Raw genomic sequence first — 23,123 nt, forward strand, 5'->3', positions numbered from 1 at the left:
TCGTGGGGTGCCTCTGCTGTGTGGGATCTGGGCCAGGGTGGGCACCTCTGTGCTTGTGCCCAGGAAGGGTTCAAAGGCAGCCTGTGGGGAGCCAGGCCACCACATTCCCGGGCAGCCCCTGCAAGGGCTGGCATTCCCAGCTGCCATAGAGCTCGAGGGACATTTGATGCCTGCTTTCCTGGGTCCCCAGTAATCTCTCTTGCATCACGCACTCTAGGGGGACTGGCTAACAGGTGACATGCCTCTGCAGATATAAGTAGCACTTGCAGGCGGACTTTCTGCCTGGGAGCAGGGAGTAGCCAGCATGGGGCAGGCTGGGTGCCAATTCCAAGCCCTGGTCTGGAAGAATGGACTTTGCCGGCTGCGGCAACCGGTGAGTGCTTGCCTGAGCTCCCAGAGGGACTGGTGTCTGCAGAGAGATGAGGCGACAGCCCCCACTGGCAGGGGCCATATCCTCACTGTCAGCTCTCAGGAAGGCTGGCGTGTGCATAGGAACCTGTCCTGGGGGCCCAGGAGCTGTGTCCTCTTCCTTAACAGCACTAAGAATACTGTTTGGATCACTTGCCTTCAACGAGTTCCCTGGTGTGGGGCTCTGTGTGGGCCATGGTGAGAATGTAAGGATTTGGAGAGTCACAAGGAAAATGCCGAGCCACCTCATGGGTGGTGCCACTGGAGCCCGGTTTTTCCATGTGGGTTTTCAAATTCAATTTTATATTCATTCTTGCCAGAAGTCAGTGAAATACTTCTGATTTCAGAGATGTAATAAGGGCAAGAAAATACAGTTAACCACACAGCAGTGCTGTGGGTGTCCTCTCCCAGGAGTTCTGTGGTCTTCTGGGCTTCCTTCTGCCCTGATTCTGATGGGGAGACCGACCCGAACTGTGGGTGGCACTGTTCCAATTGGCTCCTCAAATCTTGCAGCAGTGACCTTTCTTGGGGTCACTGTTGCCTCCCATCCCCTGTCTACAATGAAATTTAGATGTCTGGTATGGATTTTATCTCTGGTGCCTGCTAACTTCCCCCAACCCATCCTTACATGTACACAGACAGTGATCACCTACTCTGTTAATAAAAACTGACACAATTCTTTGAGTTTGGTGAATCTTATGGGAATGCGGGCTGGTGTGGGGTGTGGGGTGTGGGGCAAACTGTAACATGAAGACAGTGCTGTAGGTTGAATACCTCCAAGGGCCACCTGCCAAAGGATTGTTTCCCAGGATAGCTCTATCAGGAGGTTGTGAAAACTTGGAAGAGGCTGGACCTAGAGGAAGACTTTACGTCACTGGGGGCGTGGCCTCAAAGGAGGGAGGGGCAGTAGGGCTCTGGCCTCCTCCCCTCTCTCTCTGCTCCCCAACTCCTGGTCAGGAGACTGGTTTCACTCCAGCATGTGCTCTGCCATGATAGCTGCCTCACCACAGAACCAAAGCCGGGGGTTCCACGTCAGGGACTGGAACCACCACAATTGGAAGCTGAAATAGTTTTTCTTTGTAAGTTGATTATTTCAGGTATTGTTTTTATAATATTGACCAAGAGTTGTCTCTGCCAATCTCTGTCCTAAAACCCCATCGTTCATGCTCAGCCACGGCCTGGGAGGGGCCGGAGCAGTCACAAACTGTATCTGAAATGTTCTCCTGCCACGCACACCGCACCACAGGTCCCAGCAAAGTGCATCTTGGATCAATTCTGCATGTAACAGTCTGCTTTCTTATTTCAAAAGGCCATGCTGGAAAAAGGCCTGTGCCCTTCTAGCAATAGTTACGGCCCCTTGCCATGGCTGTGGCATCTGGCCTGGCTTGGAAGAGGCCGCTGTTTCTGTGTGGTCTCTATGATAGCAGTTTCTTCATGCAACACATGGCCAGGTCCAAGTCTAGCCCTCCCCTCAGAGGGGTCCTGTGAGCCCACCCCAGCCAGGCAGTGCCCCACTATGTATAACTTCTTCCCAGCAGCCTACTTTGGGGTTTTATCCTTAAAAAAAGCAATCCTGGGACTCATCTTTTTTCTTCAGTGATTGAAGAAGCAGATGCTCAAGCCTAGGTCCACTACCTGAAACCCTGGAGCTCCTGGGTATATGTGTTTTGCTTTCTAACCAGAAGAATCTCAAGTCTCTTTGACATTTTCCTCTACCATTGATTTCCAACACTGAACGGCTAACTTTTGAGAACCAACTTTTTTCTCAAATAACATGCTAGCCACAATTTCTGAATTTTAAGAGTTATAGATCAGAAGCCCCAGGAGTGCCATAGCTCTGATGTCTTTTGGACATTGTCTTAAGAAGTTTTCCTGTTTCTGCTTAGTGACAAGTTATAGATCATCAGTTGTTTGCTGTCAGATTCTCAGTAGAGTCTGCCAAAGAAAGTAACAGGTCAGAGGTCAGGTGTATATTCTCACTCTCAAAGGCAGATTGTAAAAATGTCTCCAGTGACCTTAAAAGGGAGGAATTCCTGGAAGATATACAGTTGAGTATATTCATTTATTTGTTTATTTTTGAGACAAGTTCTCACTGTGTAGTTCAGGCTTGAGCACACTAGGTAGCCCAGGCTGGTCTCAAACTCATGGGGATCCTCCTGCCTCAGGCTCAAGAGTATTGGTATTATAGGTGTGTGCCATCACAACAAGCCAGTTGTGCATTTTTAAGAATAATAGACTGGCTTCACATTAGGAACCCCTACCCTAACTCCCAAACTCCCTGATGTAAAGACTTTAATTATATTAACATACTGATGCTGGTTGTGTTTGTAAATCAGGTATAGATAGAATGACCTATATTTGGATTTTTGGCATAAGAATGTTCAGTGTCAGTGATGCAGAGTCTTAGATCTGAAGCCAGACACGGAGATTTGCAGAGTACTCATCCATGTTGAGTCCAACTATGCCCTTGGTAAGAGGTTTCCTGCCCAGAGAGATTTTCCCTATGGTGAGGGTCCTTGCATTGTCCTGCAGGGCAGTTGAAGAAATCTCTCATATGACCGTGTCTACTTGGGACAGGATTGCACTGACAGAGTGGCTGCTGCAACAGGAGTGTCTCGTCTAAGGCAAAGGCTAGAAGTCCAACATCGAGCTGTTGCCTGGCTGGCTCCTCTGATGGGTGGCTCTATGGGGGCTGTCTGAGCCCTGTGTCCTTCATGTTATCTTCCCTCCATGTTGGTCTCTGTGTATGGCTTTCTCTGGTATAAGGACATCCTCACTTGGGACAGGGCCCACCCTGTGATCTCATCTTAACTCTCTGTCCTCAGTAACCCTGCTTCCAAAGAAGGTCATGTTCTGAGGTGCCAGCAGCTGCAACCTTAAGGGTGAGTTTTGGGGGCAGACAGTTCAGTCTGTGGGTGCAGACCTGGCCCCACTCAGGCACCATCTGGGTTTCCCAGCTCCAGCCTCATGAGATGTGCTAAAGCCGAAGGCTAAAGCTGAAGGTGGATCACCTTGGGGCAGGAGCAAGGCCAGCCTCAAGAATACCAAGTGCCTGAGGCCCAGCACAGGACTGCGCTCTTAGTGATGCTCAGCCTCACAAGTGTATAAGTAAACGCGCTCAGCTGTTGGAGCACTCCCTTCTCCTCCTCCTCCTTCCTGTCCATTAGGAAAGGGGGCTCTATGTGGCCTCAGTTTTCTCTCTTTCGACCCTCTCATCCTGCAGAGAGCTACATGGGACATGGTAAGGAGCCCCCAGGTGGCTCAGATCTCAGGTGCCACCATCCCCAGGCATAAATGTGTTGAGTGACAGACATCCATTAGTGTGTGGCCTTGCTAGGAGACCAGTTTCATATCTCCCCTCAGGACTGACTGCCCTCCTCTCCCACTTGGAGCTGATCTATGGCTTCTGGGTTCTTCTTCACATGCTGCCTAAGGAACCAGAGTGACCAGGGGACACCACAGCTATAGCCTCTCCTAAGCCCTGACTGAGAGTGTCCTGAGGGTCACAGCCAGGACTCTCTCTAAGGCCGAGGTCTGCCTTTCAGTTAAATGTCTGTGGTTGTGTGTGTTCTAGACTGGCTGAATGGGGCTCATTTCCTGGGCATGGTGGGGGCCCCTAGGTGTGCACAAGCAATTGGCCTCTGAAGCAGCATCAGAATGCCAGGACCACAGGTGGCCTCACTGGGTGTCAGGGCCTCTCTGACTTGGGTGCATGTGGTGTGTGTTCCTGCTTAGATCCTTCTGGTGGTACATCCAGCCCACGTGTAACACATGCGCAGAGGTTGGTGAGAGCCACTGGCCATTCCTAGCCCAAGACAGCAGCCTTGGCATGGGCCACCTCACTGTCCTTGACACCCTCATGCTGACCACATGCCCATCCCACACAGTGCTCCCTGGACTGGAGACCCTGGGGAAACCCACTCCTGCCCAGTGGTCAGAATGGAGCCCAGGGCTGCTAAAGCAGTGAGCTGTGTCAAACAGCTGAGCATGCTTGGCAGGAGGAGTTCCATACACAAGCACTCTTGATCAGGATTATGGTGCCAGGTGAGGGATCCTAGGGGAAGTGTGGGCATTCTCTATTTGCTCCCCATGTTTCCAGCAGGTGCAGGAAGCCCCCTATTTCCAGTGATGAGGGCACTTCCTGGGCTTGGGGAAGAACCCACTCCCCGGGGGTAGACAGAAAAGCAAATTCAGTGATCTTTCTCCTGGTCATTCTATCTGGAGGCTGAGGGGCCTTTGGACCAGCAGAGCTTCCCTGGCTCTGAGGATTAGCTGTGCTGGGCCCTGGAGAGGGACTCGAGTTCATTCTGGAGTGTGTCAGTTTCCCAGAGCAGCGATAAGCCGTATGGGAATCTAACAGTTGAAAGGCAATCATGCTTTTGTGCCTTCAGAACCTGAGCTGCTATGTGCACAGTCGTTTGGGGTTAGTTTGCTTTCTTTCACTCCTAAGGGTGGTGTCCATAGCACTAGCTTTGATTTACTCCTGGCCTCTCTCCGCCAGCATGAGCAATTACATAACCCCCAGAGGCACCCACAATGCTGCAGGGAACTCCCCAGAAGAGGAAGATGGCAATTCGAGATTTCTTTGGCTGCAAACACCCTTTGTGTCACAAGTCCAAACCTAAGTGTAAGACTACCCCTGCCCCTCAAGGTGTAGAAAAACTACTGTATTTCAAAAACAAGGTGTCTGATTTCTTAGTCCCTCATTTGGTCATTTGCCAAAGTAAAAAGAAAAAAAAAAAATCCCAAGTTTCCACAGTGCATTTTTGCTGCTGTTGTGATCAGGGGCTGATGGTGGATTTATGCAGCTCTATAAAACATGGACCACTCTTTTTCTTCCTGTCTGTCCAGTGGAGCCAGTTCTTCCCCAAGTTCATCACCGGAGGGGGGGGGCTGGAGTGTGGGAGTGGAGAAGGATATGGGGGTGCTGAAGGGGTGAGGGGCTTCCTGCTGCTCCTGGAAGCCTGCAGAATACACCAGGGCTCCTCTCTCCCCTCCCTCTTGCATGGTCACACAGAGGTGCCTGGGGTCCCTGCTGCAGGGTTGACTCTGTCCCATGCATGCACCTTAACTAAAGCTCTGGGGCAGAGATGGACTCAGGCTTGTTTCTGTGAGCTTCCCTGGAGTCTCTTGGAGCCTGGGGCTGTCAGGAACCTGCCAGATGGACATGCACCTTCTCTCTGCCACCCGGGGCCTGTGGGTCACTGCCAGGGGACCCCTGTGTGTCCTGCTCTTTGTGTACCCTCTGCCCTGACTGCCTGGTGTTCTTGGGTGCATCTTGGTTCCTGGCTGCCTGCGGTCATCCTTGGAGGGCTCACTGGGTGGATACAGCTGTGCAGTTGGACTGAGGGTGTCCCCTGCTGAGAATTGGGCCCACCTGGGGTGTGCAGATCCCCCAACATCCCTACCAGTCATGCCCTACCAGTCTCTGTGGCACCTCAGCAGGAGGTCAGGGTGCCCAGGGGTCACAGCAACTGGGCAGAGAGGGAGGGAGTGGGGCACTGTGCCTGTCCCAGCCTGACTGAGTCCTTGCTGAGAGTCAGCACCCAGTGGCCACTCAGAAGACCCCAGGGGAGAGCCACGTGCCATGCTGTGCACCCAGCCTGTCCCTAGCTGGTCACAACTGGGATTCTCCTATTATTCAAGTCTGCCCAGACCCAGACTGCACAGGGCAAGCAGGAAACTGAGTCCAGGGAGGGCAGCAGCTGGGCCTGCACTGAGCCCTGGCTTTGGCTGCCACCCATGTCCTTTAGCTCCCAAGCTGGCAGCACTGAGCCTACCCTGGCTTAGTGGGGTTTCCAGGGCTAGAGCATGGGCTTCTGCCACTGGGAAGCTGTGTCCACTTCCAGGAGGATGGTGCCAACCCTCGCCCCTGCCAGTTACCCTCCTGAGCTTGGGTGACCCCTTTGCCCACCTCTTGTGAGTTCCTTCAGGAAGAAATTCTTCCTACTCATCTTTCCAGTGCCAAAGCTTTTAGCTCAGAGTTGACAGAAGAAATAAAGTTCACTGGGCCAATACTCAAAGAAAACCCATCGTTTTAATAGGAGCCAAACAAACAAAAAAAGAGGAAGAAGAGAGAAAAAGGCTTCATCCACTTCCTTTTCCCCTCAGTTTCCATCTAATGTAAGAGTTTGCGAAAACTTTTCTTAAGGAAGGGGTTTGGAGACCTCTGGGAGTCCTGCTCCTGAACACCTGAAGCTTCTGGCCCTATGGCTGGGAGCTGGCACTGACCTTGTCCCCACTGGGACACATGCTCTGTGCCAAGCTTAGCATGAACAGTGGATGGGCTTCCCTGCAGCCCTGGGCAACAGGCCCTCAAAACCCTTCTGGGAAAGTCCCCATCCTGCTCATTGAGTGAGCAAGATGAGTGACTCAATGGAATCTCATGGTGACTGACAGGCCCTTTGTTTCCAAGGTAGGGGCCACCAACTAATTATACCCTCTGCTTCAGCTTCCTTGGTACTTTAAGCTGCTTAGGAAGTTTTCCTGCTCTCTGCAGGAGATACTGTGACCTGCCACTCCCCCTGAGGGCCTGTTTCCTTCTCCATTCCTTTATAGTTTTATTTTGTATACAGAAGCATTTCATCCTCTGGGACTTTCTGGGTGTTTGCAGCCAAACAAATCTCGAATTGCCATCTTCCTCTTCTGGGGAGTTCCCTGCAGCATTGTGGGTGCCTCTGGGTTTATGTAATTGCTCATGCTGGTGGAGACAGGCCAGGAGTAAATCAAAGCTAGTGCTATGGATACCACCCTTAGGAGTGAAAGGTGTAATCAAAGTACTGCTTGCACCACTTGGGGGATTGAAAAGTGGATTTTAACTCCACCAGGTGGATGGTGTATTTGAGTGGGATGGAAAATTACTTATATTTTGTGCAGACCTGAGGTGCTTCCCATGTTCCACAATGATGTTTTGGCCATGGCTTCCAAGGGTAAAGTGTTGCTTCTCACCAGTTATGCAGATGGTATACCAGATGGCCAAGGATTTGTAACCCTTTGTGATTATGCAAGAAATTCCCTGAGCCTGGGCCCATCTCCTTCAGCTCTGCAGTGAAAAGATCCTTGTCCAGGGCTCACGTCTGTGCCTGGTTCATTTCTTCTCATGGGCAAGGGCTGAGCCTTCCTTATCCAAAACGCATGGGACCAGAAGTGCTCCACACTTTTCTCAGATTATGGAACATTTGCACATGTGTAGTGAAATACCTTGGAGAATTTTCATCCTGAAATTTTACTCTCTTTATTTTTGAGGCTACTTTAGTAAGTATACACGTGCATACAGATGTTTAGTCTTCCTGGGTGCCTGTTCTTTTATTGTGACCCTCTGTCTACCTAGCAATATTTTTTATCTTGTCTCTTTTGTCTGATGACAACATAGCTAGGTTGTTTAATATTTAGTAGTGTGCATGTATGTATGCATATGTGCATGTGTGTCTCTATGCATGTATGTATTTATTTTTGCAGTATGAGGAATCAAACTCAGAGCCTTTACACTCAGGTGCATCCACAGGGCCATTTTGTTTTAAAAATCTGAGACAGACGTGTGGCTGGAACTTGTGACTCTCCTGCTCCAGCCTCCCAAAGTGCCGGGATTGCGGGCCTGTGTCATCATGACCCACTTAGTTTTCCTTTATCTTTGTAATCGGTAGCTTGAAGGTTATTAGTTATTATTTAACTATGACATTATCTCCCATGAAATGTGGTGGATTCTTTCTGAAGTATAGTTCCTCTCTCCTCAGGTAGAGTCTTTTCTATGTGTCCCCTGTACTTGGTGTGTGTTACTGTCACAATGTAGGAAAAACACATTTCCTAATATTTTCAAGTGACACATTCTGTGGCATGGTGCCCGTTTTGTTGTGCTTTATTTCTGCAGTCCTGGAGATCAAACCCAGCATCTATGCTCCAAGCTGCACCCCCCATGTATAATTTAATAGAAAAATGGGTACCTAGATAAAGAGAGAGAAGATAAATGAAGAATTACTACATTCTTTTAAAAAGTGTTGATCTTAATAATTATTTTTACATGCCAGTTTGACAAAAGTGTAACAAAAATAAATCACGTTTGTTAATCCAACTGATACTGTAGATTGGCATTTAGGGAGAGGATTTTACTCAAATTTACTCAAACTAAAATCCCAGTTTACAATCCATCTACACTTTGGTTCAGTAATCACATTTAGCAATGCTGCCTTACAGAAAAGTGTATGAAAGTCATTAAAGCAAAGAAAGAAACTTGTGATAGTTTTGGTCCAAACAGAAAACCATGCAGGTTTCCTTACTTAGGTGACTGGTTAAATTCAACTGTGAATTATAAACAATGAAATAGATTAGTAAATTTTTGATATGAAAAATTGTTCCTAAAACTTTTATTTATATTTACATAAGTTTTTTTTTTTTTTTTTTTTTTTTTTTTTTTTTTTTTTTGAGACAGGGTCTCCCTGTGTAGTTCAGGCTGGCCTTGAGCTCACCATGTAGCCCAGGCTGGCCTCGAACTCTTGGCATCCTCCTGCCTCAGCCTCCTGAGTGCTGGGATCACAGGTGTGGGTCACCACATCCAGCTGACATATGTATTTTTTAAAATGAGCTAAGAAAACTAGGATACATTATTTTTTGGGAGACTGCCTGTATTCTTTTTCTACTTTTAATATTTCCTAATCATACATGTATTAATTCATGTATTTAGAATATCACAAGTTGTTACATGAGTCTCGGGCCTCTGAGTCTGTTTCCTTTATAACTCTTTGTCTCAAGAAAAAAGTCATCATAAATCAATAAAATGAAATAGAGAAAAACCCCTCCAAAATTTCTCGTTCGTTGTGGTATCGAGGTTTAACGTCAGGCACATTTTCTGCGCTGCACATTTCTGTTGGGGTAGAACTAGTTACAGAGCCACCCACCTGCCTGACCCTTTGACGACTGCTAAACTGTTACCTAAGTGACCAAAGTGATTTCAGGGGTGTCCCATTTCTGAGGCGCTCTTGACTTCTTTTCTAGTTTGAGTGTGATGAATCTTGTACCAGGCAGGTACTCGGGCTGTGGGATGTGTGCTGTTGCTGTTGGGTTTTAGTTGGAGAATTTCTTTATCATGCTGTATTTGCTGGCCAGGAAACACTTCCAAGCCCCACGTCCCAGAGGGTGCTGTCATCTGTCTCTGATCACAGCAGGGACTGAGCCATGCCTCTCCACTCCCTCTCTGTGTGGGTCATGATGGTCCTGGTCTCACCCACTCCCCTGGCCACAGGTGGGTCTGCCCATGGCAGGCAGGGGTGACAGTGGGTGGTGATGTGGCACAGGGGTTTTAAAGAGCAAAAGGTGGAAGAGACCAGAAATTCGTTGTCCTTCAAAGCATTGGAACCCAGAGTTATGAACTTAAAACAGCGGCTTCATTGTGGGCTAAGCCTCCTGGGTTGGCGGGTTTTTAGGTTTTTGAGCCTGTGTTTATTTATTTGATTTCCTCCCTCTTCTCTTTCCTTCTCTTCTTCCTTCTTTCTACTGGGGTTACCCACAGGGCCTTTACACTGAGCTACATCCTAGGCCCCCCTATTTTTTTAACTTTTCACTCATTTAATTATTTGCACTGGGAATTGAACTCACAACCTCGCACTTGCTAGGCAGGTGCTGTGCTGCTGAGCTATTTCAAATGGCCTTACTTTTTATTTATAGAGTCAGGGTCTCACCACATTTCCCAGGCCAGGTTTGAACTAGGAATCCTCCTGCCTCAGGCTTCCAGAGTGCTAGGACTTCAAGCCTGCACTGCCATGCTCAGTGACGCCTTTCTGATTTTGCGTTTGGCCGTCTACTTCTATGTTTCCAACAGGAGATGGTAATGAAATCAGTGAAGGTGACAGTTCATAAGAACAAATGAAGAACGCACGACAAACAGAAAAATGGAAGATTTTCTGTCAATTAGGTTTTCAGTGGTTGTGTGTCACAGGGAGTGTTTCCTTCTTAAATAACTGAGTTCTATATATCGATGGCGGTATTTTTCCTTTTAACTTTGAAAATCAGGGTTGTGCAAGTTATTGGGATCCTTTTGGTTAACTCTCTCAGCTGGTTTGTGTCAAGACACTGGACTCTTTTAATATTACTTTTCAGAGCTTATTCAAACTGGAAGAAAATAGTGGAAAGGAAACTGTTTATTCACAACACATTTTCCCAGCTGGATGTAGTGGCACATGTCTGTGATCCCAGCACTTGGGAGGCCGGGGCAGGGTGATCACAAGTTCCAGCCTCAAATCTACAACTTGTAATATCTTGTCTCACAATTTAAAATACTAAAAAGGGCTGAGTCTATGGCCCAGTGTGAAGGCTCTGGGTTCAATCCCCAGTACTGCCAAAAACCAAACATTTTCCCCTTGGAGGAAGAACGGGTATAGGGACCACAGCGAGGTGGTAGCTGTGATTCTTGATGGCAATCCTGAAAGCACTCACAAAGCAAGCGAAGAAAGAGGTGGGCACTTCCACGCAGGCTGGCAAGCCTGGTGTGGTGGTACATGCCTGTAACCCTGCACTCAGGAGGCTGAGTCAGGAGGAGCACTGCAAGTGTGAGACCAGCCTGGGCTACAGAGGGAGCCCAAGGCCAGCCTGAGCTGCATAGCGAGACCCTATGTCAAAAAGACAAAGCAGACAAACAAGCTAGCCAAAAACGTATTTGGGTGGGAACTTCAAGAATGTTAAAGGAATTAGAAAAAGAAAAGATAATTGAGTCACTGAAGTGTGGAAAAGATACATAAAGTTATTAATTTCTTTAAGAAATTAATTGTGTAAAAATCCAAATACAGGAAAAGTAAAGGAGCCGAAGCTGGGCCTGGAGGGAGGGAGGGAGGAGGCGACAGTGAGGATGTGGCCCTGGTGACCAGGACCTGGCCTTGTACGGGCTCCCTCCGTGGCTGCAGCAGGAGACACAGGGCAGGGTGACAGCAGCGAGGGTTTGCAGGTCACTCAAGTGCTGCATGTGGCTTTGCTTCGCAGGTCATTTCCCTCGCCGAGTTCTTCTGGCCCTGCATCTTGTTCACAATTCTGATGGTCCTTCGGTTTCAGGAGCCTCCCAGACACAGAGACAGCTGTAAGTGTCGTTCTGGATTCAACTCTTGAGTCTTGAGTCTTATGGTAAGAAGGAATGATCCTCGCCATGGTGGGGACTGCCTTGCATATTGCAGAAAAAGGCAAAATTGTATTATCAGAACCTTGTTCAGGAAGAGCAGAGAAGCTTTTAAAGTTTTCTATTGATTATTTTACTTAGTTTTCTATTATTTATTTGATTTGATTTGATTTTGTTTGTTTTATTTTAGTTTATTTATTCATTCAACAAGTGAGTACCAAGTGCCCTTATGTCCCAGCGTGAGGGTGAAGTGGTGGACTGGGTGTTTTCTCACCCATACAGAGCTTGTTGGTGGGACAGATTACAATGATACATCATGACAAGGACAGTAGGCATCATTCTGACACACCCCTAATGGAAGCGGTTGCAGAGCCTTGCTAGAGAAGTGTACCCTCTAGCTGGCTATGACATCCACACCTCTGTGATTGCCTATTCAAAGGTCCTGGGCCAAATGTATACTAAGGACTGCATTTATCCTTAGCTGAGAAGTCCACTCATTTATTTCCCATTCATTCTTTCATCTTTGCTCATTGATTCAATGATGTCACATGTAGTGGATATCTTCAGTATGCAAAGAGTTGAGCTAAACATTGGACATAGTGGTTCTTCAAGTCCTGTAGTATGAAATCATCTCTCAGATCAAGGTAGACACCAAGGGAGAGGCTGTCACCAGGGGGACATGGAGACCAGTGACTTCTCAGATGCTGCTGTTATCAAGATCTCCACTGTCCCCATCCACTGGTGTGTGTGTGTGTGTGTGTGTGTGTGTGTGTGTGTGTGTGTGTGTGTGTGACAGGCTTGTAGGCCTGGGACATGGGTCATCAGTGTTTCATCCAGGAAGCAAATCACTGTGACCATATCTCTCCTGCAAAGTCTTTGCTCCTAGCTAGTGTGGAACACATTTTGCATCTCATAAATATTTAGCAACTACGTTTAAACATTTAACAATCCAGTTGCACTGGACTTGAAACTTTTGCACGAACTTTAAAACCCCTAAATTTTCACCTGAGATGGGAAAGCGTCCATTCTTAGGCTTTTCACTCATGGCTGTGCCAGGCACTAAGATGTGCAACAGAGCTGTGGTCACTCCAGGGACAAGGAATAGCAAACCCATGGGCTGCACCTTCATTCACAGCCTCTCTGCCTGGAGTGTGAGTGCAGATGCAAGTAAGAGGTGTTACTATTATAGGCTTTTATTGTTTCTGGATGTTCCTCACTTACCTTTTAATAACAGATCAATAAAATCATGATTTGGTGCTATAAACTGATACTGTCCACTAGATGTCCACCTCTGACTCAGTAGCTACCAACTTCATGGCAGGGCATGGGACTCATTTCGCCCCTGCATTTGTTGCCAGGTTTCCTGCAGCCCCGGGATCTGCCCAGCCGGGGTGTCCTCCCCTTTGTCCAAAGTCTTCTTTGCAACACTGGCTCAACCTGCAGGAACGTCAGCTTTGAAGGGTACATGGACCACCATTTCCGGTAAGAGGGACAGACAGGCTGCTCAGAATTCCTGGGCAGCTGGTACCACCTTGGGCATCACAGGCTTGGCACAGCCTGAATGGTTTGGGATGGGTTAGGGTTTGTAGAAGATATAGAGTGCAGAGCTACAAAAATTGGTTTTATTAAGTTTACATTCAGTAATAGAGGCCCCCGCTAATTGTGAGTAAGATTTTCCACTGTATTTCAGAATTCATGGCACATATAGTGGTGGGCAAATGCCAGCTGTGTGTAATGGTTCATTTTCTCCAGATTAAACCTCTGACTTCAAAACTTCTCGCTTAGCCAATGTTTTATTTGGGAATTATTCATTTTGATTTGCCTCCTGGAGATTTTCTACTGTGCCATTGACCAGAAAACTTCCCAACCCAAGATCAAGGGAAAATAGTTGTCAATGACCTCCTTTTTTCCATACCACCATGGCGTGGTTTAGATCTAAAGTGTTCCTCCAAAGCCTCACATATTCAAGGTGGGGCTTTCAGATGTGAGTGGATCATGGGGTACTATATTCACCAGAGGACTGTCCATTGATGAGTTCAAGACTGAGTGTGCTACTAGAGGGGGCTGGTCAGAAGAGGTGAATAGATGCACGATGTGGAAGGGGCTATACCATTCCTCATCCTCCCTCTTCACTTTGCTTCCTGGCTGCTGTGAGTTGTGCAGCTTTCTTCTGCTATGCTCTTCTGCGATGCTGTTTGTGTCTGATAACTGATCAATCATGGACTGAACCCCTAAACTGTAAGTTAAAATTAATGTCTTCTTCCTTAAATTGTGAGTGCTGGGTATTTTGTTCTATCATTGGAAAGAGTAATTCATAAAGTTGACCTCAGAGAATTTGACATCAATGCTGTAACCATACCTGTTCATGTGATTGAAAAACACTTGGGACTGCTCTGTGAGGGGTCTTTTGAAAGGTTTGAAGAATCAGTCCTAAGAGGCTATAAGCAGTGTTTAACAGACAGTTCTCATCTTGGCTGAAGAGATCAAATAGGAATGCAGAACACAAAGGCCACACAGGTGGTTTCAGAAGAAAATGAGAACTTTCCTGAAAATTGAACTGGGAGTCCTGCTTATTTCATTCTGACAGAGAACTTATCTACATTTTATCCTTGTTTTGAAACTTCACAGAAGGCCATATTTAAAGGTGCCAAACTAATTAATCTGCAGTTCAAGGCAGCTCAACATTTAGGCTGTGGCCTAGGTATTGTTGGTTGCTTTGTGAGATGTATGGTAAAAAGCAGAATTAAAGATGTAAAAATTTTACAGCTTGGCCTGGAAAGAAAGCACTTACGAAGTTGTGGCCAAGGAAAGCATAGTTGCTAAAAACATTAGTAGCCATTCCATGAAATAGTGGATACTTGAATAATTATGTTGTCTCAAAATTTAGCTGCATTCCTACTCATTGTAGATTCAAGGGTGTAAAAGGGTAAACTCCTTTAAAAGACTTTGTTTCAAGAAGAGAGTCCCAGGAGTTCTTGGTTACTCATAACCGCTTAGTAAAGAGAGTTCTCCAGTTCAGCCATCCAGGCACTCAGTGGCTCCTGCAGCTTTGGTCCACAGGGTCCAGCCTATTTCTCCAGCTGGTGACAGATTTTGGTCTCATTCGCACGCTACTGGTTTTCAGGCATGCAAAATGCAAAAGTTATGTGATCAGAAAGGCTTCCACCCAGATTTCCAAGGAAGACCTGACAGGCCAGGTAGTATGCTCCTGAGATGGCTGTATACAAAGCTATGGAAGTAAAATTAAGCCAGGTGTTGTGGTGCTTACCTGTAGTCACAGACTCTGGGATGTCTAGGTTGGAGGATGGAAAAGTTGAGCCCAGCCTGAACAATGTACAGACTCAGTGAAAACCTGTTTCAAAAGAGATGATGAGTAGATGAGGATGGAGCTCAGTGTTCAATCCTTAGCATGCTCCCCCCAAAACAGGTAAAACTAAAGGTACACTGGAGACTCACATTTTGGAATTGAAGAAATGTAAAATATCTGCCACAGGAAGCAAGGTCTCGAAAACCCTTTGGAAGCTATATTTCACCACAGCCGGCTCAGTGTGCTGTACAGGAGGGATTAATGTTTGTTGTGCTGGGTTTCCATCTGATTTCTAGTGTCTTACTATTCCTGCCTTTTACAATGGAAATGTATTTAAATTTTGTATATTATCAATAAAATCATGCAAATATTAAAGTATAAGATTTTTGTCATTCAACTTTTAGTTATAAGTAGAAAATAAAAAATTTCCAGATAATTTTAGACACAGTATTTGTAAATGATGCTGATTTAGTCTATTTGGGTGTGTTGTGGTCAGGAGTTGTGTGGAGAACAACTAGAATCAGGACATGGAGTTTATAATATTATTTTTATAATGGTCACTGGGAGTTAACACAAGAAAATGTACAAAATCTATCTGCAACATCAAAGACATAGAATATTTAGTCAAGGGGCTAAATCCCACAGCAATATACCACATGAGTCCAGATGAAAACCCAGAGTTCATGACAATGCCTCCCAGGAGTCCAACTGGAGATCTAGAGCCCATAAGAAGGACGCACACCAGTCTCTTTTATGGATCCATGCCGGGAAGGCCCAAAGATCAGCAATGGAAGCCAGAAAGTCTATGCCAGTGTGGTGAAGGAGCTTTGCTGGTGGGATGATGGTTCTAAGCTGGAGCCGAGAAGTCACACTCACAACAAAGACCAGGGCTGTCCTGAAATGGAGACCCTGAGCTCCTCTGACAAGCACAATCAGGTACATGCCAGGAAGCCAGTGTGACAAGTTCATCTTGGAAACAAAGTGGCACATTCCTTCCCCTCCAGAGCCAGAAAGCAATGCTCGATGTGAGGAACAAAGCTTCTCCAGGAGAACCAATGGCTCAAACAGTAACTCATAGGAGAACCCACCTCAACAGAACACAATAGTGCATTAACAATAGCGTCAACACCTCAACAGAACACAATAGTGCATTAACACCCTCCTTCTCCTTCTCCACATCTCTATTTATGCTGACAACTTTCCTCAAGTGGAGCATCTACACTCAGTGCAGTACTCATGTAATCCAGCTGTCATTAAATTGACCACCAGTTCTTAATCCATAATCCAGGGTGCTTTAACAAAATGTCTTACACTGGGTGGCTGATAACATAGGAGTTTCATGATGTTGTTGTCATTTTGATTTTTCAGATAGGGCCTTGCTATGTAGTTCAGAGCTGGTGTTGAACTCACTATGTAGCCCAGGTTGGCCTCAAATCTGCAGTTATCCTCTTGCCTCAGCCTCCCTTATCCTGAGATTACAGGCCTGCACCACTATATCTGGCTTGGGTGGCTTCTAAGCAAGAAATGTTTACTTCTCACACTTCAGGAGAAATAGAAGCCCAAGATCAGAGCACCAGCAGATTCAGTGTCTGGTGATGACCCTTTTGCTATACATGGTAACTTCTAGATGCTTCCTAATGTGGTGGGAGGCTCAAGGGCCCTCTTTGGAGCTTTCTACTAATCTCATTCACCAAGATCCCTGCTCATGACTAGATGCCTCCTCCAGGCAAGGAGTACCCTCCCCAATGATGTTCTGAGGGTTGAACTCAGGGCCATCACAGTCAGCTACAACCTCTTTGTGTCTAGTAATGCCCAAGGATGAAATGGGAGAAATGAAAGATGCAATAGAGAAAGCAAGCAGTAAGGAGAAAAGAGGGAAGAGGGGAGGGAAAGAGAAGAACACAGGGGTCACTGTCCAGCTGGCCTCTGGCTTCAGACCTGGCCACTGGCACACAGGCATCTCTCACCCATTTACCATCAGTCAGCTGTGAATCTGATGAAAGTCCAAAATCCAAAACCCAAAGATAAGTACCCATTTCTGCTTATTTGGTGGTGATTGTCTCAGTTTAGAAATGTCTGAAAACAGACTTCCATTTCATGTCTAGTTCTACATTTTCATGCTTTGAATCCAGGAATGGTGTGGTATAAAGAGTCATAAGCAAGGGGAGATATACCTTGCCGACCCAAGAATAAACTAAGCTGAGAGAAACCAACTGGGAATGCAATCCTGGTGCTATAACAGGAACAGATAAAATCACAGCACAGAAGCTGGAACCAGCACCATTGGAAGCTGCGATTTGAATTCCTGCTACCACTGCTGCATCTGAATTGGCACAGCAGGGAGAGAGATGTGCAAAAAGTCTGAAAGCAGGAATCTGCAAATGCAGTTGAGAGCAGGACTGGCAGGGAGCCCTGCATTGACCTGCAGTGAATGAGAGGAGCAGGGACCCTTCTATAGATAAGGAGGCTCCAACAGAGGACATTCTGGGACCAGGCAGACTAGCTGGAACAGGATGATGCAGTGACTTTAGTCCCATATTCCCCTCTCAAGCAGGATTGGTGGGGAGTGCTTGGCCTGGGTGACGCCATGGACTAAGATCCAGTAGGCTAGGCCAAACCAGGTCCCAGCACCTGGTGGTGCACCCTAGCAGTGAAGCCTTTGTAGGTTGACCTACAGGGGTGGGCTCAGCTGAGACTGCCCAGGTCTGTGTCTCCCTAGTGCACTGCAGTGGGTAGGAACACATAGCAGGCAGATTCAAACAAACTGTAACCAACAAAGGAAAAAAAAAAACTGGGCCTCCTATATATATTTGTATGGAAGGAACAAAAAGTATGGGAAGAGGGAGCAACAAGAAAGGGTCCTCAGTCCCCAATTCTTAGAACACTGACCCAGGAAAGGTAAATGCAAAGGAGAATGAGGACAGAAAACATGTAATATCAGACACAGCATTAATACACATAAAGCAATATCTCTGGAGCCTCATAGACGAGTTCAAAAGTGAAGTATTTAATGAAATAAAGCAAGATATAAGTAGAATAGTTAGAGAAATGCTAAGGACTGCCCAAGAAAAAACAGATGGTGGAATGGAAGAACAGAGAAAAAGAGGAGAATTGTTTGATGGAGGAAATAGTGAAAACATACATGAAGCAGATTCAAAGAGATTACCAGGAAACTAAAAACTCTATTGAAAGCTGGAATAACAGCTTGAAAGAAACAGGATAAATTATCTGAACTGGAGGACAGATTTGTAAGGTGGGAGGATGAAATGAAAAACTTCTTAAAAATAACAAAGAAACAAACAGCAATAATACAAAGGCTAGAAGATGATAAGAGGATCTATAACTTAAGAATTAAGAACATAAAAGAAGAAGTAGGGACACAAACAGATGAACTACAAAAGCTATTCACAGAAATAATCCAGGAGAACTTCCATAATTTAGCAAAAGGTAAAGACACTCAGATGTATGAGGCATACAGGACCCCAGCCACCTACAACCCAAACAGAGCTACACCCAGGCATATAATAATCAAAATTCCAGAAATCCAATATAAGAACAGAATATTAAAAGTTGTCAGAGACAAGAAACAGATCACTTACAAGGGAACACCCATCAGAATTACAGCAGACTTCTCAGCACAAACCATCAAATCACAAAGAGCATGGGGGGAAATAACTCAAGCTTTGAAAGATAATAACCTCCAGCTAAGATTGATATATCCTGCACAACTGTCCCTAGAAATTGATGGAAAAATAAGGTGCTTCCAGGATAAAGAGGAACTAGGGGAATTTGCAACCACCAGTTCAACTCTACAGAGAACACTGCAGGACATTCTAAAAAAGAAAAATACCAAGATTCCAGAAACAGTGGCAGAGAGGCCACAATGAATGGAGCAGAAAGTGAAATGAAGAAGACAAACTGATAACTAATGACAGAAGAAAAGCTCAACAGAAATGAGGCAGAGAAGGTTAGACGGTAGGAACAGCTATTTTGGAGAAAACAAAACATCATAATAGCTAGTGCTGATTTAATATCCTCTTGTTTTGAAGTCCCATTAAGCTTTTGTTCTTCTGTCTCCATCGGTCTTAACATGTTGTATCTTATTGGATTTTATTATATGTGATAATATAAACAAAAACTTTTATAGACAAGGAAATTATACAGAAACCATTGTTCATTTTCTGTTAGTTGATTCTAAACACCCTGTAATACTGTCATTCCCTTGAATGGTTTTACATTTTTGATATGTTTGATGCTACAGTATACAAAGTTGTACTCAAAGATTTCAAGGAAAGAGACACTATGGTAAATACTTTTATGTCACGATTATCTTGTGGTGAAACACTATTTTGCTTAAATGGCTATGTTTTGACCTGCGCTGTTTTGTTGTGATGCTGTCTTTTATGTTAATTTCCTTTTTTATTATTTGCTTTTTTATTTTTATCCTTTTTATTAAGGAAAAAATAAATTAAAAATAGCAGGATATATTATAGTAACCCACTTTTATTTCCTATTAACTTTATTTGAAACCCTGTATTTCTCTCACCATCTTGTTTTGACTGATTTTCCTCTATTCTGTCTTGCTTGATAGTACCAAGTTCGAAAGTATAGGCAACAACTGTGAAGACAATAAGATTCATTATGACACCATTCTGGTTGACTATTATCTTTTCTTGAAGACCTGTAATGTCTCCAATGTTTTGGTTTTATTGGTTTTGTTCTACTGTTTTGTTCAATTTAATTATAACTGATGATATAGGCAATTCTTTATAAGATAGCAATGGTAACCATTGTTGATCACCTTGTATTTTGTTTTTACATTATGTATTAGGTCCATCCTTTTGATTTGATTTGACTCTGTTTTGTTATGTCACAAATGGTTTTACTCTCTTCAAAAAAAAATAATAAGAACTATGGGAGTAATAAAACCCAAAATGTGTAATTGTCATTGTACAAAAGAGAGGAAAAGAAAGTGCTCTAAAGGACATAATTGTATGTGTATTTAAGTGTATAAGATAGATAACCATATTACTGAGTTTTGTTGGATCATTGAACAGAACTGTTTGCAGTCTCACTGTTTGAATGTCCACTTTTTATGCTGTAATTTTGTAACTTGAACAACTATTTCTAAGATGACAATATGTAATCTATTAACGAATGATTTCCTACTGTTTATTTTTTCTAACATTCTGTATAACTTGTGCACTTTTTCTGCTTTTTTTTTCTTTTTCTCCTTAAATAAAATTAAACAAAAAAGAAAGAAAGAGAATTTCTTCACCCTTTTGCGTTTCCCTGTGACAGTTCACTGGGGACAGAAGCCCAGCTATCATCCATTGTGGGTTCCAATAATAGAAACCAACTTCCTCATTCCTCATTTTCTTAAGGAGCTTCCTCTTCATTGAATAAGAAGATTCCAGAACAAAACCAGGAATCCTTGCTGGCTACTGATGGAGAGGACATTCCCACAGAGTGCAGCAGATCATTCCTATTTTAGATGAAACAAATACCATGAAAGCAAATCTACCATGGATTCTCCTCTCTTGTGCTGCTGACTCTGCCCCGCACCACTCTCCATTGTCAGCTCACAGCCACATCTGGTCCCCTGTCCTGCTGCTCCCTCTCATTCTGCCTCCTTAGGAATTCTCTTCCAGCAGTTCTATCATTTCCAGCTGTCCCCATGTCTTGGTCATCAGTGTTCTTATTTCCCCTCTTCTGCATTCGCAGATGCACCCCTACCCCTGGGGGGGGGGTCCTCCTGGTCTCCTGCCTCTTTCTCCACCACCTCCTCCTTCTAGATCTTTTTAAATCGTCACCTGTGTCTCTCTAAATTTCAGCTTCCTAGTGTGCTTCTAGAACATTAGAAGATCTTCCAGACTTTGTAGACTCTGTGTTGTCACATCTGCCAAGCCAGGAGCAGCTAAGCCTCCTCCTTCCATCCAAAGTGGCCTTCACCCCAAACAGATGGAATTTGATCATTCTTAAAATGTTTTTGTGTGTTTGTGGTGTAGGATGAAACCCAGGCTTCTTGCCTGTGAGTCAGGTGCCCCACCACTGAACTGCACCCCATCAGTGAGCCTTGTCTCTTGAAAGGCTTCGTTGTGGGGTATGAATACTGGAGTGGTGAAGGATTTCGTCCTTGCTTCTGGCCCCATTCCTATGCCTGGGACCCTCACGTGGTGCCTAGAATCTCCAGCCCTTCCTCTACATCCACCACAGCTTCTGCAGCCTCTTTCTGGTTATTGTTCCTCTAAGCCTTTGGGGACCCAAGGTCTTTTAAAGTCTGTCTTCAGTACTGCCCAGTAACTCCTCATGGGGAGATGTGTGCCTCTGTACTCTGAAGAGTTAAAGGGGAAATAGAGAAATATCAGGAGAGGAAGAGATTAGAAGTAAGGTTGGTGGACAAAGGAGGATCATGCAAAGTTTGAGAAACTGATGAAGAAGACGGGGGTAAAAGACAAGGAAGAAATAAAAACAAGAACAGAGCAGAACAACAATAACAAAAAACCCTAGAAACCATGTTCGTGCTCATATGAAAACAAGAACAAACAAGAAAAAATAATGCAAAATCAAAAACAGGAAAAAAAAAGAAGAAAAGATGGAAAACATCTATCTCAAGGCTTAATTTGCTGGTGCTGGTAGACACCATGGGCAGACACAGGCCAGAGCCAAGTTGATTAAGCCCGGAAAGCCAGCTGTAGATTACGGTGGGGCAGTGGATAATCCCATCAAGCCTACACCTTTGACTCCACTGAAGTTCAAGCTGGTTTCTGGCTGCGAGGCAGAAACTTGACTTGTTCAGCCTGCAGCACTCCCTGAGCCTCCTCCTGGCTGACTTTGGCTTCTTGACTCCCTGATGACTTGAACTCGGCAGCCTCACCTTGATACTGGAGCTGCCAGATGGAATCAGCACTTGCTCTGAGTTCCAAGCTCCATTGACTCCCCCCTTCCAAGATGGCCCCTGCAATCACCCTCTCCTGGGGCTGTCTGATCCCTGATAACTTGCCGGGCCCTGCAGTCCACTGCATCTGTGACTCTGCTCCACAGGTACATTTCTCCATGGAGGCCTGCGGGTCTCCAGTGGTCACTATGCCCCAGCAGGTTTGAGCTGCCCCTCTTTGATGCTGCAGTGAGGCTGGGCTCAAGGAGAACGCACAGCCTGCCTCCCTCTTCTCTGTTGCAGTCTCTCTCTTCACTCTCCCCATGGGCTTCAGCTCTCACTTCAGGTCCTTGCTGGGTCCCAGGACCAACTTTCCTCTCCTTTTTCTCACACTGCTGTATTTTATTGTCTTCACATCAAATTGTGGAGAGGCTGTTTCTCGACAGCTCACCACTCCTCTGTCTTCCCAGATATCTGATCTGATCTACCTTTTGAAAAGCGGAAGTTTTTCTTTTTTTCTCTTCTCTTCCTTCCTTCTTTCTTTCCCTTTTCCTGTCCTATCTTTCCCCTCCTCTACCTCATCTCTCCTCTGTCCCTTGCCATCCTCCTTTCATCTCTCACTCCATCTTTACCTCTCTCTTAGGGATTGAATTCAGGGACTTTGCACTCAGCTGTATCCCCAGGCCTTTTTCTCTATTTACTTTTTTGAGACAAGGTCTGCATGAGTTTCCCAGGCTGGGCTCAAACTTGCCAACCTCCTGCTCAGCCTCCCAGAGGGTTAGAGTTAGGGTCAGCTACCTTCCGCAGTCCATGAGAGTTCAAATTATGAACACTATATCCTTCTGTTCTTTAGATTATGGCTTTCCAATGTATTTATGACTTTCACATGCTTTTCTTTTCTTTTGTGGGTTATTTTTCCATTTATTATTATTGTCTTTTTGAGACAGGGTCTCACAATGAAATTCAGACTGGTCTTGGGCTCACTTCATAGCCCAAGCTAGTCTTGAACTTGCAAAAATCCTCCCTCCTTAGCCTCCTGGGTGCTAGGGTTACAGGCATGTGCTCATGCCTGGCTTATTTTGCTATTTTATTGATTGTATTTTTTGAAATATCAACTTTCTAACTTTTATGACTCCAGTTGGCTTTTGTTGAATATGTACAGTTTTAGCCAGGACTTGAAAGGGAATATATTTAATATAGGACACATAATTTATAGGGTTATTTTATCACATTCACCCATAGAGTCAACTGCATAAGAGTGACAGAGATCTCCATGCACTAGAGACCCAAGGAATCCAGCTGAGAGCTTTGATCCAAGGTAGTTTCCTGCATGAGCCCAGCTGAAGACCTAGAACCCATGGTAACATTCTCCACAAGTCTAGCTGGAAGTCTAGAGCCCATGATAAGGTCTTATATAATCTGTTTCAAGGATCTGC

The 23,123-nt window shown here is 45.3% G+C and overlaps 1 protein-coding gene across 1 annotated transcript in view; it reads left to right on the top strand.

Annotated features, from left to right (window-relative positions):
- Positions 1–304: 304 nt before the first annotated feature.
- Abca13 (ATP binding cassette subfamily A member 13) overlaps positions 305–23,123 on the top strand; it is a 312,721-nt gene continuing 289,902 nt past the window's right edge. The window contains 4 exon segments of the mRNA XM_063233618.1: positions 305–373; positions 11,374–11,467; positions 12,862–12,985; positions 17,467–17,475. Of these exon segments, the coding sequence (XP_063089688.1) occupies positions 305–373; positions 11,374–11,467; positions 12,862–12,985; positions 17,467–17,475 (296 nt within the window).

Source organism: Cavia porcellus, unplaced genomic scaffold (genome assembly GCF_034190915.1).
Source record: "Cavia porcellus strain 051 isolate PalLab524CR breed Dunkin Hartley unplaced genomic scaffold, mCavPor4.1 scaffold_23, whole genome shotgun sequence".
Lineage (NCBI taxonomy): Eukaryota > Metazoa > Chordata > Mammalia > Rodentia > Caviidae > Cavia > Cavia porcellus.